Genomic DNA, 15,414 nt, shown 5'->3' with positions numbered 1-15,414 from the left:
TCAAGTTCAAGGACTTGGCCTATTGACTTGGAAGTCCCTAATGTTTAGACATTATCAGGGGTCTTCTCTGTGGGAAAGTTTAATAGTTATATATTTTTCTCCATTTCCCTCAAGGGACTTTGCCAGTAGTTTTTGTTTGTTTGTTTGCTTACTTTTTTTGTATAATATAACATATATACAAAGCAAACAAAGAAAAAAGCAATAACTTTCAAAGCACTCTTCAACAAGTAGTTACAGGATAGATCCCAGAGTTTGTCATAGGCTACCATACTATCATCTCAGATTTTTCCTTCTAGCTGCTCCAGAACATAGGAGGCTAGAAGGAATAAATATTTTTTTATCATCACAATTGACTTTTTTTCTTTTTTGTGGAAAATAACATATATATAAAAAAGCAATAGTCTTCAAAGCACAACACAACAATTAGTTATAGAACAGATTTCAGAGTTTGCTACAGGTTATAATTCCACAATTTTAGTTTTTCTACTCCTAGCTGCTCTAAGATACTGGAGATGAAAAGAAATAATCAGTTTAGTGATTCAGCAGTCATATTCATTTGCTAAACCCTACCTTCTCTGGATAACTCCACCTTCACCTTTGATCTTTATACCCTACTCTTTAGGAATATTTGGGCTATGGCCATTCTAACCTTTTTATATCGGAAGGGGCTGTCAATAATATGGGGTAGGGAGAAGGAACTAGCTGATGTTCTAGAGAAACTGGGCCTTCTGGGTTTCTGGACTTATCTGGTCCAGGGACCCATCTGGAGGTTGTAGGTTTCTGGAAAGTTACTGGTGTATGGAACCTTTGTAGAATCTTATATACTACCCTAGGTGTTCTTTTGGATTGGCTGGAATGGTTTTGTTTGGGGTTTGGTAAGTTATGATAGGTAGCAATGTCTTACTGAAACTTGCATAAGTGTGTCCTCCAGAGTAGCTTCTTGATTCTATTTGAACTCTTATAGCTGTGGATACTTTATTAGTTACACTTCTTTTCCCCCTTTTGATCAGGATGGAATTGCTGATCCCACAGTGCTTAGGGCTGGGCTCATCCCTGAGGGTCATCTCCCATCCTGCCAGGGAGACTTTCACCACTGGATGTCATGTCCCACATAGTAGGGAGGACTTTGCCAGTACTTTAAAATTATCTGCCCAACATACTCTGGGGTGTATCAGGTATTACATTAAGCTATGCAGAATTATAAACCCTCATTACCATTCTGGGCTCCATGTGTTTGGGTTAAGTGAGCTGTGCAGATAGGTTGAGTTGCGATATGTGCTACAGAAAATTTAGGTTTTGGACAAAATAAACCAATGGTTCTTAAATACAGGCCATATCTTCCTTTACCCTGTGTTCTGATTTACCTTAGTCCAGACTACATCAGCTTTCTTCTTACCTCTAATTGAAGCCTGATCTTTTTCGGTTTCTTTCACAGTTGTAGGTAGCACTGCTGACATTCAGAGCTGCAGAACTGCAACTCTGAGTCTTAGGTATCGCAAGCGTACCCAGAGTTCCTGGGAAATACCGGGTTATACAAATATAGCACAGCCTTTCAAAATCTAGAAATAACATTTGCAGCTCTAGATACATGGCCTCTTTTAAATAGCTTATGTAAAATAAAATAAATTTAAAAGTGGATAGTTATCAGTAAAAGTTAAACAACTTCAATATATAAACCTAAAAACATTTTGATTATGATAGAAAATGCTTTTTGATATGGTTTTTTCTTCCCTGATCTGTTTACTAAAAATATATGGGTTTATTAGCAGATTTATGTGAAAACATTGGAGACCAATAAGAGGACTTAAATATCTTTGGTTCTTAGAAACATCTGTTTGGCTTACTCCTCCTATAATGCATTTAACGTTTTTTAATATAAAGTTTAAGTTAAAATTTTAATTTTTGTCTTATAGATCATAATATCAATCTAGTATCAATGGAAGTAACAGTAAATGCTGTAGCTGGAGCACTTAAAGCTTTCTTTGCAGATCTGCCAGATCCTTTAATTCCATATTCTCTTCATCCAGAGCTGTTGGAAGCAGCAAGTAAGTATAAATCTTGTGGACGGGGATGGTGGTGGCAGTTTTTGAATATTGATTGCTAAGTGTTAAAATTAGTCATACTCTAGAATATATAGCTAATAAAAATTCAACTTACCAGAACTTTGTTTCTTAAAAGAATTTTGAACCCCTCGGGTTGGCACTCAGGAATATTCTTTTTAATCTCGCCTCCCTGGTGACTCAAATGCACCTACAAGTTTGAGAATCATTAGAAGTTGGAGGCTTGTGCCTTTAATTCAGAATCAAAGGCATTGTAAGAAAATTTAATCCCTCAAATGAATGTATTCTGTAGTATACTTAAGTAAAATATTAGCCGATATATGGTCTGCACACAAGAGTATTTAAAAGGTTTTTTTCTGGAAAAAAATAGGTCAGTAAATGGGTACTTATTCAGTATTAATTCCTACTTTGCCATTCATTTATATATTTCCAGTAAACAGATGCTCATTTTTTATCTAAGTAATGAAACAAGGTCTATTTGAGAATTATGTAATCTAGTGACTAATCCACAGCATGTTGTCAATAGCTAAAATATTGCAATTTTTAGATATTTCTATTTCATATTTCCTTTTGATTTTAGGTACTTAAGCCTTTCCAAATTGAGTCTACTTTTTATAGTTTTGACTCTGTCAAAGTTCATGGTTAAATTGTTTTTTTTTTTAAGAACTATTTCATTATATTGTCTCTAGTTATGGTTGCCTTATATATATTCTCACATGTGAACTGGAAAAATGATTTAATGGATTTTACTTCTTAACCATAAATAATAGCCTCAGAACTTCCTTATATAGGAAATTTTTGAGTGCTGATTTAGAAGTAATATGTGGCAGATGAGAATTTGTTAGCAGTTGGTATATTCAGGTTGTTAAGTTTTGGAAGAATGAAATGAGTGAGGAAGAGGAGGAAAGCACTCGCTTATGTCTCATTTATTGCAATACCACATTTCAGTTATCCTGTTTCATAATTTGTATAAATTTGGAAAAGTAAGTTGAATGCGTATACTGCCTGGGAAGAAAGATTTTTGATAAGCCAAGTAAGATTATAAATGAACATAGCATTGGTACTTTAAATCAGGTTTTGGCAAATTGTGGACTACAAGCCAAATTCAGCCTGACACCTATTTTTGGAAGGTTTGTAAACCAAGAATGGTTTTTACATTTTTAAATGGTGAACAAAATCAAAAGGATATTTCATAATGTGAAAATTACATGAGATTCAAATTTCAGTGACCATAAATAGTTCGTTGGAACACAGCCGTTTTTGTTTACTCATTTTCTATGACTGTTTTTGTGCTACGGTTGCAGGTTTAATAGTTGGAACAGAGACCATGTGGCCCACAAAACCTAAAATGTTTACTTTTTATAGCATGAATATTAAGATCCTAATAATTATTAAAAGTAATGAGCTAATTCTAGATTGGTATCTAGTGATGTAAATTGCATAAAATTGATAATATACTGTTGCTCATTTTATTAGCACTGAGGTACTTTGATATACAATGATAGATGTTACTTACAAAAAGGCCAATTTAATAAATGATGACAGCCAATCGTGTTCTGCTGAAGTGACTTTTTAATTTGAGATCATTTTAATAGGTTCTTTATAACATTTTCTTGGGTTTTGCTTATCTCCAAATATGCTTCAAACACACTTTTTATATATATAAAATATATATATATAAATATTTTTGAGACATATCCACACACGTACAGTCCAACCATGTTATATAGTGACTCACAATATCATCACATAGTTGTATATTCTTCACCATGATCAATTTTAGAACATTTGCGTCACTCCAGAAAAAGAACTCATACATCTCATACCTCCTTACCCCTTCCTCTCATTAACCCACAGTCAATCTACCCAATTTTTACCCTTTATTTCCCCTAATTATTTATTTTTCACCCTTTATTTATTTTTTAAACTCATCTGTCCATATCCTAGAGCATCAGACACAAGGTTTCATAATCACATAATCACATTGTAACACATTATGTAGTCTTCTTCAAGAATCAAGGCTACTGGAACACAGTTTAGAAGTTTCAGGTACTTTCCTCTAGCCACTCGAGTACACCATAAACTAGGAGGGATATCTGTGTAATGTGTGAGAATAACCTCCAGGATAACCTTTCGATTCTGTTTGAAATCTCTTAACCACTGAGCCTTTATTTTGTCTCACTTCTCTCTTCCCCCTTTTAGTCAAGAAGGCTTTCTTATTCCAATAGTTCTGAGTCCCAGGTCATCCGTGGAAGTCTTGTCCCACATTGTCAGGGGGATTTACACCCCTGGGAGTCAGTCCCACATGGGGAGGAATGCAGACCAATACACACTTATTGGTCTTTTATAGTAAACATCAGATATTTTTGAAATTAATTTAAAGTTATGATTTTCAAAAATTCTTCATTACTTTAATTTTACAGAAACCCCAGATAAAACAGAACGTCTTCATGCATTGAAAGAAATTGTTAAGAAATTCCATCCTGTGAACTATGATGTATTCAGATATGTAATAACACATCTAAACAGGTATTTTTACTTTGTTTTTTTTTTGTAAATAATATGTACTACACATTTCAAATGTGATTTTATGAATTGGATATTTATGAGGCAGAGGGACACAAACTAATTTAGACATGATTCAACGTTTAATACTCTAATGGTAATAATACATTTAGTCTAGATATTACTTATTTTTTCTTGATTAAAAAAGATTTAGATTTTTAATCATATAAAGTTATATGATTGGTTTAGTATGTATAATGATTATATATAAATTTATAATGGTTATATATTCATTTTCTTTTTTAAATCACACTTATTCTTCAACAGTTCTCTTATATAGAGCCTTAGAATTTTAGGTATGAAATGACACTTAGATAATTAACCACATCAAGTTATTTGGAGTTGGAAGAATTGAGGCTTAAAGGGGGAAATGATATGCCTCTTTATTTATGACTGGAAACCAGGTCAGTTGTTTGATTTGCTTTTTCTATCATGTGTTGCTCTTGTATGTCTTTTCTTGTTTTGTATGGATATTCTGCACAGTGAAATTATATCAGAAACTTGAATTTATATTGCTCTCTTACTTGAAATGCAGGACACTAATCCTGTACTATTCTAACAGTCTATTGAGTTTCATGTTTATGCTCTTTTTCTAAAAAAGATTCTCTTTCCAGTACTACTAAATTAGAGATAGTATTGTTATAATGATTAAGCTTAGATTGTAGAGTCATACTGACTTGGGTTTGAAACATCACTAGTTCTGTCACCTTGGACACATACTTACCCTTACGAAATCTTGATTTTCTTAACTGTACAAATGAAAAGAATAACACCTCATTTCTGAGGACTGAATGGGATTATTAATATTTGTATAATTTTTTCAAAAGTCTACTCAGAATATTTTCTACTGACATTTTAATGAACTGAGATTTGTTTTTTTAATTAATAAACTCTTGAGGCCTGTATTAGGGTTCTCTAGAGAAACAGAATCAACAGGGAACACTCACAAATATAAAATTTATGAAAGTGTTTCATGTGACCGTGGGAACGCATAGTCCAAAATCCGCAGGGCAGGCTGTGAAGCCGACGATTCCGATGGAGGGTCTGGACGAACTTCACAGGAGAGGCTCACCAACCGAGACAGGAAGAGCTTGTCTCTTCTGAATCCTCCTTAAAAGGCTTCCAGTGATCAGATTAAGCATTACTCATTGCAGAAGACACTCCCTTTGGCTGATTACAAATGGAATCAGCTGTGGATGTAGCTGACATGATCATGATTTAATTCTATGAAATGTCCTCATCGCAACAGACAGGCCAGCACTTGCCCAACCAGACAAACAGGTACCACCACTTGGTACATGAACCTGACCATGACAAGGCCCAAACAAAGTTCGGAGAATATTAACCAATGTTTAAAGTTTTATTACTGCTATCCATGTAGCGTATAATCACACTACATTTCTCCTAACTTTTCCCTGAAGTCTGCCTCCTTGAGAAAATACCAGCATACGTAGAGTACAGTATAAGTAATGAATGGAATTTCCTCTTTTGAAATCACACTACCATTTTTGTTTGGTGGTAAGATGAAGATGTGCATAGGGGTTGGAGGGTAATGTGGAGTGTTGGGATCATTTGTGACTATGTCATTATTGTCCATTCTGATCAATGTGCCAACTGGATTCCACTAAACCAGAGTAGGGAAAGGGGATAGAGGGAAGAGCATCTCATCTTCAAATGATCACATTGCTGACCCACCATTAATTCTGTTTTACACACTGTATTACAGAACTACATTAGGCTCTGGTGGTACAACAGTGAACAGCACAGATGAAGGCACATTTGGTGAATTTAGGAGCAGCAAAGAAGCTGCGAGCAAGCAGAGTGCAGGATAGGCATAGTAAGAGATGAGGTCAGAAAAGGAAGGGACAGTGTCAGATCATGTAGGACAGTACTACTCAAGAGTGTGGTCCATTGACTAACTTTGGTACTCAGAATATTTCACTGACAAGATAAGGAGATTGCTTCAGAATATAAATCACCTATGTGACTAAGCACACGGTTGAGTTCAGCTGATAATTTTTTTTTTGGAGCCAGACTTTTCCCTATGAAAGAAGTATTTCATGGTTTATATCCTTTCTGTTATTCTAGTGATGTTGGGGAGCCACTAGAAAGTTGAACAGAGGATTGACATTATCAGACATATATTTAAAAGGAGTCTTCGACTAGACTTAGAGGGATACGCCCTCTCTGTGCCAGTTACTCTTCTAATTGAACTGAATAGTCATCTACTTCATGGAGCTTACCTCCTAAAATAAGAGATAAACTATAAACAAATAATTTTATAATGGGTGATTGACAAATTGCAGATTGCAAAACTAGTCTTGTATTTATTCTTTAGTGATATTCTCTTTCATCTACCACATTCAGTGAGTTACTTTGTTAGGTGTATTTTATCCTAATTTATTTCCATTTTCTGCCATTGCTTTAGTTTAAGATTTATTGTTTTTCATTTAGGGAACTCATAATTAACCTTTCCCTGCCAGTTTTTTCTTCCTCATCCTCACTTTGTCCTTAGGTCAAAAAGATCCTTCTGTAAAGTTCACTTCTGATTAAATTAACAATTCCTCATTTTCTCAGGATAATATCCAACTCTTTAACACTGGGTGGTTTGGTTCTAACTTTCTCTGTTACATCTTCTATCCTTCCCCTTCCATACATACACCTAGTAAGCTCCAACTATATTGAACTACTAATAGCAAGGTACCTAGTCCCTCATCACATCTTAACATGACTGCCTCAGAGGTTGTCAAAATATGGTGCCCAAACCATCAGCATCACCTGAGAACTTGGTAGGAGGGTAATTTTTCAGGTGCCATCCCAGATATAATAGAAACTTGGGTAGATCCCAACAGTCTGTTTTGGATAAGTTTTCCAGGTGGCTCTGATGTGTACCACTGTTTTGACGGAATTACCCTTCCCTTCTACCATTCTTCCCTTGGCTGTCACCCTTGATTCAGCCTAAAAATTATTTCCTCAAGGAAGCATTCCCTGGTAACCCTCATCATTTGTTTGGTACCTTTGCTTTGTAGTTTTTAACTCTTTGGTTAGATGTGATGCCCATACTCATTGTCCTTCAACTTTCTAAGTATTTTCAGAATGTAGCACTTACCTACCACAAGAAACACGAAACTGGGGCTTGTACTCTCCTGCCATATTTTAACTAAACGTTAATTTTATTCTGAATATTTTAATTTAGGCTCTTTTAACAACTAGTAATGACTTTTACCACAGAGCATATGTTTTCAGCTCACATTTTTTACCTCAGCTTCAGTGCTTGAAAGGTTCTTTTGGTTTAGATTTTTTAAATTTTTGATTTGTAAACTTACTAAGATTTTCCTGCTACCAGAATACTTCTGGACTGTTTCTTTAGTGTTAAGTAGAGATTGGGTAAAATTTCTAAGATCCCCTCTAATTAAATGATTTTGAGTTATAATCCAGGATTTGCCTATTATGTTTCTTGTTTATTACAGATGATGGTAGAGGTGCTTGCTCATACATTTAAAGGACTCATTGCAAATCAATAATGTGTGATCATTTGTAAATTATTATTGCATTACAAAGAATTTCAAGGCGGAATGAACGAGGGTTGTCGTCTTTCAAATGAAGTTTGTAACAGTGCACAAGATATTTAGTGATTAAAAAGAGTGTTTTTGGAATACTAAAACCTATGTTTGGTGAAAGTTCAAAATTCTCCTCTTGGGGGATATGGTAAAGTCATTTTTCCTAAGCTGGTTGAAAAAGATAGCATACCTTAGTTTTTCGAGCCTTTTCATCTGCACAGAAGTCAGAATTTTCAGTTTCTATACCTGGAATTTTATTAAAATTTGTCACATGTTAATAACATAGATGGACCTAGAGAACATTATGCTGAGTGGGTCTAGCCAAAAACTAAAAGACAAATACTGTATGGTCCCACTGATGTGAACGGACATTCGAGAATAAACTTGGAATATGTCATTGGTAACAGAGACCATTAGGAGTTAGAAACAGGGTAAGATAATGGGTAGTCGGAGCTGAAGGGATACAGACTGTGCAACAGGACTAGATACAAAAACTCAAAAATGAACAGCACAATACTACCTAATTGTAATGTAATTATGTTAAAACACTGAATGAAGCTGCATCTGAGCTATAGTTTTTGTTTGTTTGTGCTTTTTTTTTCTTTTTCCTTTTTTATATATATTTTTTATTTTTTATTTTTATTATTATTTTTATTTTTTTCTCTATATTATCATTCTATATCTTTTTCTGTTGTTTTGCTAGTTCTTTTCCTAAATCGATGCAAATGTACTAAGAAATGATGATCATACATCTATGTGATGATATTAAGAATTACGGATTGCATATGTAGAATGGAATGATTTCTAAATGTTGTGTTAGTTAATTTTTTTTAATTAATAAAATAAATAGCTCATCAAGTCAAAAAAAAAATTGTCACATGACCTCACCCTGAGAAAAAAGTGTTTTTTCCACACAAACTAAAGCTCCATATATAAATTATAAAACCCCAGGATGCAGCTGTTCAAAAAGACTGTCTTTGATCTTCATAGGGAATGTTGTTTACTGCTGCCTTTTGATATGAAAATGTAGTTGAATGTAGAATGCACAAGAAGAAAAATGTTTTAAATTTGAAGTTGAGATGAAATTAATAAAACTAAATAATCTGAGATAATTTCCAGCTCTAGGATTCTGTAATTGTATGAGTTTTTATTGATATCTAAATGTTTTTTTCTGTTTTTAATTTTAGGGTTAGTCAGCAGAATAAAACCAACCTAATGACAGCAGACAACTTATCCATCTGTTTTTGGCCAACCTTGATGAGACCTGATTTTGAAAATCGAGAGTTTCTGTCTACCACTAAGATCCATCAATCTGTTGTTGAAACATTCATTCAACAATGTCAGTTTTTCTTTTACAATGGAGAAATTGTAGAAACTGTGACCACTGTGGCTCCTCCACCACCTTCAAACCCAGGACATTTGGTGGAACCAATGGTACCACTTCAGTTACCACCACCATTGCAACCTCAACTGATACAACCACAATTGCAAACTGATCCTCTTGGTATTATATAAATAAGTAGGAAGTAATTGCAGACAGCCTAAAACTGGACAAAAAGCAAATCTAAACATGCATGTTTCAGGGTTCAGTAGTACACTTCATGTTTCTTACAGATAATTCAACAAAATGATGAGACATTATCTCCTTGAACTGTATGGTATTCCTTATTCATTTACATTACAGATCTAAAACCATGTGATAAGCATGACTGGAGAGATTTAATTTTTATAAACAAATAGCTATAAAAAACAAAGCTGCTGCTGCATGAAACCTTATTGCAATTAGTATATCATTCCTGTGGCAATTTCTGTCACATTATATTGTGAATAAAATTTTTCTATAGAAATTAAATAATTTAAAAACTCACATATATGAAACCTTTAATGCTTTTCAGCCTGCTTTATGGCTGGTTTTGTTATTTAATGTGCTAATTTGGGCAACTTAATTTGAATTTTAGCAGTCTGTGTAGAAAACCCAGTTAAGTATTTTATAATTTCAGGCTACTTCAGCCATGCTTGGGATGTTGTTTAAAAGAAAGAAAAAATCCACTTCACATTTCTGCATCTTCATCTTTACTTCTAAGTAAACCTGTGGATGATTTGATGAGAGATAAATGAACATATTTCTTGTATACACATACATACCAAGGACATGCTTGTGGCTAAAGTGAGTTGATAATGTTGTACAAAAGATAGTTGTCACCAGTTCATTTCTTCATGGTCCATAATGAAATGAACATTTTGTATACTGTTAATTCTGTAAACAGATGCATGTTCAAAAGATCTTTGATGGTCTTGTAATCTTAATCTAATATATTTTAGATATTTTAATTTTTTCCCTCTTGGGGAATACATTTAGTATAGTGTAGAAAAATAGTTCATGACATTTTCATATAAAGTTATATAACTTTTCATACATAAACATGAAATTTGTTGTAGAAAATTCTTTAAACCAAACATTTTAATCTAGGACTTCAGTTTACTCTGTTCCTTGAATCTATTTTTATGTGGCCCTTAAGAACATATCCAAAAATCCATTGCTAGTGTAGCAATAAAAATACTTTGGGTACTGACAGCCTCTTTGGAGTGTGTATATAAAATTACAAACTTGTATTCATATTCCTTTCTGTGACATGTTGTACTAAAATCCAAAATGGTTCTTGCACCATTTTTTTAACCTGTTTTTTCTTTTGATGTTGGTACCAGATTTGCTATAAATGACTGCTGCTTCTGGGGTTAAACATTTTGTCAGTGAAGATGCAACTGGAACACTAAATTATGGGCAAAATTTTCAGAATAGGTGGCATAGGTTAATTGTTTTGTTTGGCTTTATTCAAAATTCTTTCATTATCAAACCATGCCGTATTTTTATGGAAAGGAAAAAATGTCCTGTTTTCCATTGCTAGGATATATTTTGTATAGTAAAGAAAGATTCTTTGGTTAATGTTGTAATCTTCATTCATAATGCAATTTTAAGTTTGTTTTATGTGTTTTATAGTAAATAGATCATTTTGAGCTTTGAGGCATCTAAGAGTTTGATTTGGTCCATTTTTTTTCCCTAAAATAAATATTGTCTTTCCCGACTGTTATGTCCTAGGTATTGAACTTCTAATTTTAATTTCAAAATTAAGATGACATGAACCAGACTGCTGTTGAAGTACATGTATATTATAAATTATCTTATTTGTGTTATAATCTTACATGTTATTATCTTTTCTAAGAAAACAAAGTCCCTATTATTCCTATTGCAAAGCACACAGGAATTAAGAAAGTACAGTAATTTTTAAAAAAATAAAATCCGGTAAATGTAGTATTCTTAACTTGTTCTATATTACTTATACCTGTTGTCTATATAGCTTTAATTTATAGCTGTCAGTTTAACATTGGCATGTCCGGCAAAGAAAATTAAACTTTAAAGAGTTTTATAAACTGTTTCTAGGTTGCTAAAGAATTTATTTTTCTACTATATTATGGTATAGACAAAGCATCAAACTATGTACAGGAAAAAAGCCTGACTATTTCTATTTGGAAGTAGGCTGAAAAGAGAATTTTCAGAACTGTTTGTGTCTTCAGTTCATTCTTTCATAAGTTTGCTATTGTAATATGTGAATCCCAGTTTATTTAAGCTATTATCTTTTATACTATGTTAATTTAACTTCCATTGCATATAGTACCATTTTTGTGTTAAAACTAGCATTTATCATTTTCTTCATTAACCATCTTACACCTTCCCCAAAACTTACCTCCACTTTTCTATGCATTCTGTCATTGATTTGACACACTTCATAGTGAGTCATCTAAATACTCAACATATGGTTCAATTAACCAGTAGGTTACAGTTATTAAAAATTAAAATACAATTTAAGCTCAGTCTGTTACACTGAATTGATTGTGTTTGTTTTTACCAAGGGTTTTTAAATATTAGAAAAATAATTCTAAGAACAGAATACGTAATCAAATGAATTTTTTTCTGATAAGTTACTGGAAGGTTTCACTGTTTAGGATCATTATATATGAGACTTCTTAAAGGATTAAAAGACTATTAGATAGTCTCATAATTATGGGAAAACATTTAAGACATTATATTTTACAATATTAAATAAAATTCCATCTATACACACGTTGCCATTGTTTCATTTAAGGTTCAGTGCTTGCAATTATTACATTATTGGACTTAAGGGTATCTAGATTAGCAGTATAAAGAAGCATAGTGGTACTCTATTTCAAACTGCAGTAGATTTATAGACATCAAGGTCTTTTCAACAGACACAGAATATACAATTAAAGAGCAAAATTTGGGTGCAATGTATTTCAGCTTGAAATGGTATTTGTTAATAGTGGTTTTTTTTTTTGGTTGGACATTAACAATGTAAATACTGTAGGTAACAACAATCTAACCTAGCTGAAAAGTAGTTTTTATTTTCCATACTGTATGTAAATAATGTAGACTCCTTTTTTTTTTTTTTTTTTTTTTTTTTGAGGTACTGGGTTTTACATTCTAAAAACTCTTAGACGGGAACAGTTGAAATAAAAACTTAGGCCTTAGCTTCCATGGTGATTTTAGTTTTTTATACAGTAATAATTGTGATGCTATTTGTTAACTGGATATAAATATATATATAATTTTTAAAAGTCAAAAGTGCTTTGTTTATAATTAATGTAATTTTGTGCTTCACCCACAGGATGCTGCAGTGAGTTAAATATCAGTGAAGCTTATTCTGTAAAAAGAATGCTATGAATAAAGCATTAAGAAGCTATATAATTGTAAGTTTTAGTTGCCTCTATTTTTACCATTTCAATGGTAAAAATCAGCTGATTTATTTTAAAATAAAATATGAAAATGTAAATTCATGTCACTTATGATGAAAACTTTATTAGGGAGATATATTAAGCTTTCACTGAACCATGAAAGGAGATTCAAAATTCATTCTGGATGAATACAGATGAAAATTGCATTTTAAAAAGAGACAAGAAAACAAGGTAATGAAGCACTTAGGGTTTCTAAGACTCACATGTTACCTGGATCTGAAATTTGAGCTGTGGCCAAACGTTTTCTTGAGACGCTAAAAATTTTAACTTTATTGTGATTATAATAGTGATACTGCTATCTTTGAAGAACATGAGATTTTTGTCTTTTCGTAATTTGTGATTAGTAAGCCAAACTTTATGGGTGTGTGTTGTCAGATTCTCTTGTTCTGGTGAAGTCTGTTTTACTTGACTCTTTGTTTATCTTAAATTTAACAATAATTAATTACGTACCTTAAGTTGGTTAATTTCTGATTTGTTTCAGTTAACTAAGAATTTTTGCATATGGAATTTTGTTTATTTGTTTGAACTCTTGAAGTTCACAGCAATTTTTTCATTATCAAATTACCTCAATAAAATTTTCAAAGAATCAATAAGGGAAGGGACTACTCTCATAATCATTGTCTTTTGGTAGTATCACTGTATAGTTGAAAAGACTAAAAATGTAAAAGCATTAATGTCATCTCATGTTCCAACATGATCTAATGATTAAATGTGATCCAAGTACCATGGCCTTCCTTCAAGCAGTTAAATCTACTAATCAGTATGTCCTGATTAGTAGTTTTGGAAATCTTATTATTCAACTGAACTTTATCAGTCTATAGTGAGCATGTTTCTAATTCCTTCTTACACCCCAGTATTCATTTTATTTCTTTGTAAGGGGGTTCTCACATTATTCACATCTTAATTAAATTGTTTACTGTTAGTCTTTTATAGAAATTTTGCAGGCATTGCAGGCAGTAGGAAAGTTAATCAGTGGTAGTCAAACTTAACATTTTTGTTATTACTAAGTTTTAAGATTTAAAATTATAAACCTTGAAATTATAACTGGTTGCAGTTCTAGCTTAGTTATTTTTGACAATAATTAAGAGGGCTAACACCTGTAATACACCTATCTTAAGAAGTAGCTGACAAGGAATTGAGAAACAACTTAATTCTTGCTTTTTTCCACAGTACAGATTTGTATTTAATTTTAATAGCCTCAAATGGCAAGAAGTTATTGAGAATAACTTGATAATAGCCCTCTTGTTTTAATAGTCTTCCTAAGATTCTTTTAGTGTTTTAACCTTTTTTTTTTCAAATTTATTCCTGTCATGTTAAATCTTATTTCAGTATGTGATATGGGTTTAGCAACTAGACTATTTATTCTTTTAATTATGTAGCAGTACTTGCTCACCAGATCACCTTCTTGTAACCTTGAACTGTGATTATTTTGTCCTAAGCACTTAATATTTTCTAGGCATTCTCTGTAAGTTTTTAAAATCTTTTACCAGCTTTTTATTTGGAGCTGTTTGTTTTCCCTTTCTCCAAATTCTTGGTACTTCATTTTAGGAAAAGTGTCAGTATAGATGTTCATAAGCATACTTATTTAATTCCCTAAAAATCAAGTCGAGCAATTCACATTGCCCTTTGTTGTTTTTATACAATTTGGATTAGTTTTTAAATATTTAAGTGAAAAGATAAATATCTAGCTATTTGAGAGACATATCTTTAGATATCCTCTCATATTTGCTTCTTGGAAATTTCATTTCCAGATATTTTAATTTTTTTAGCAGTCAGACACAACTGGTGAATATTTTTTGTTTACTGTATTTGATGTGAGAGAAACCATTCCCAGCAGCAACATACATAAAATACAAACTAAAATCTATTTTGTTCAGTTCTTTAAGTACAGAATGACTAGTGTAAGTTATAAGTCAAAATACAGTAATACTGGTACTTAGATAAACCTAAATCATTATTACTGAAGGTCTTTATTTTTTCATGTGCTTTCAGACAGTTGTTTGGTGTACTTTCCTCTCAACGTGTAGAACCCCTTTAGTATTTCTTACAGGGCTGGTCCTGTGGTGAAACAACTTCAAGTATATCAATATGGGCATTATAGGAGTCCCAGAGGGAGAAGAGATGAGGCAGAGGAATATTCAAATAAATAATAGCAGAAACCCTCCCAAATCTAATGAAAGCCATGAATATGCACATTCATGATCCCCTACAATCTCAAACAGGAAAACTTAAACCATGCCCAGATGTTTAGTTTTCGAACTGTGGAATACCAGAGACGAGGAGAGAGTTCTCAGTGCTGCAAGAGAAAAGCAATATGTCACATGCAAGGAAACCCCAATAAGATTAGATACCGATTTCTCATCAGAATTCATGGAAGTAAGGCAATGAGATGATCTCCTAAAAGTGCTGAAAGAAAATTG

At 32.7% G+C, this 15,414-nt stretch overlaps 1 protein-coding gene across 7 annotated transcripts in view; it reads left to right on the top strand.

Moving 5' to 3' along the window:
• ARHGAP5 (Rho GTPase activating protein 5) overlaps window positions 1–13,036 on the top strand; it is a 93,046-nt gene extending 80,010 nt beyond the window's left edge. For 3 of the 7 annotated variants that reach the window (XM_077126991.1, XM_077126992.1, XM_077126990.1), the window contains exons 5-7: window positions 1,914–2,045; window positions 4,484–4,589; window positions 9,373–12,055. In XM_077126991.1, coding sequence (XP_076983106.1) covers window positions 1,914–2,045; window positions 4,484–4,589; window positions 9,373–9,700 — 566 coding nt within the window. In that variant the 3' untranslated portion in view covers window positions 9,701–12,055. Of the gene's footprint in view, window positions 1–1,913; window positions 2,046–4,483; window positions 4,590–9,372; window positions 12,056–12,867 lie in introns of those variants that run through there. The other 4 variants (XR_013162221.1, XM_077126994.1, XM_077126993.1 and 1 more) reach the window with 4 other exon arrangements.
• Window positions 13,037–15,414: the final 2,378 nt, after the last annotated feature.

Source organism: Tamandua tetradactyla, chromosome 14 (assembly GCF_023851605.1).
Source record: "Tamandua tetradactyla isolate mTamTet1 chromosome 14, mTamTet1.pri, whole genome shotgun sequence".
Classification (NCBI taxonomy): domain Eukaryota; kingdom Metazoa; phylum Chordata; class Mammalia; order Pilosa; family Myrmecophagidae; genus Tamandua; species Tamandua tetradactyla.
Note: the sequence above shows the minus strand (reverse complement) of the source record. Positions and strands in the feature narration are given on the sequence as shown.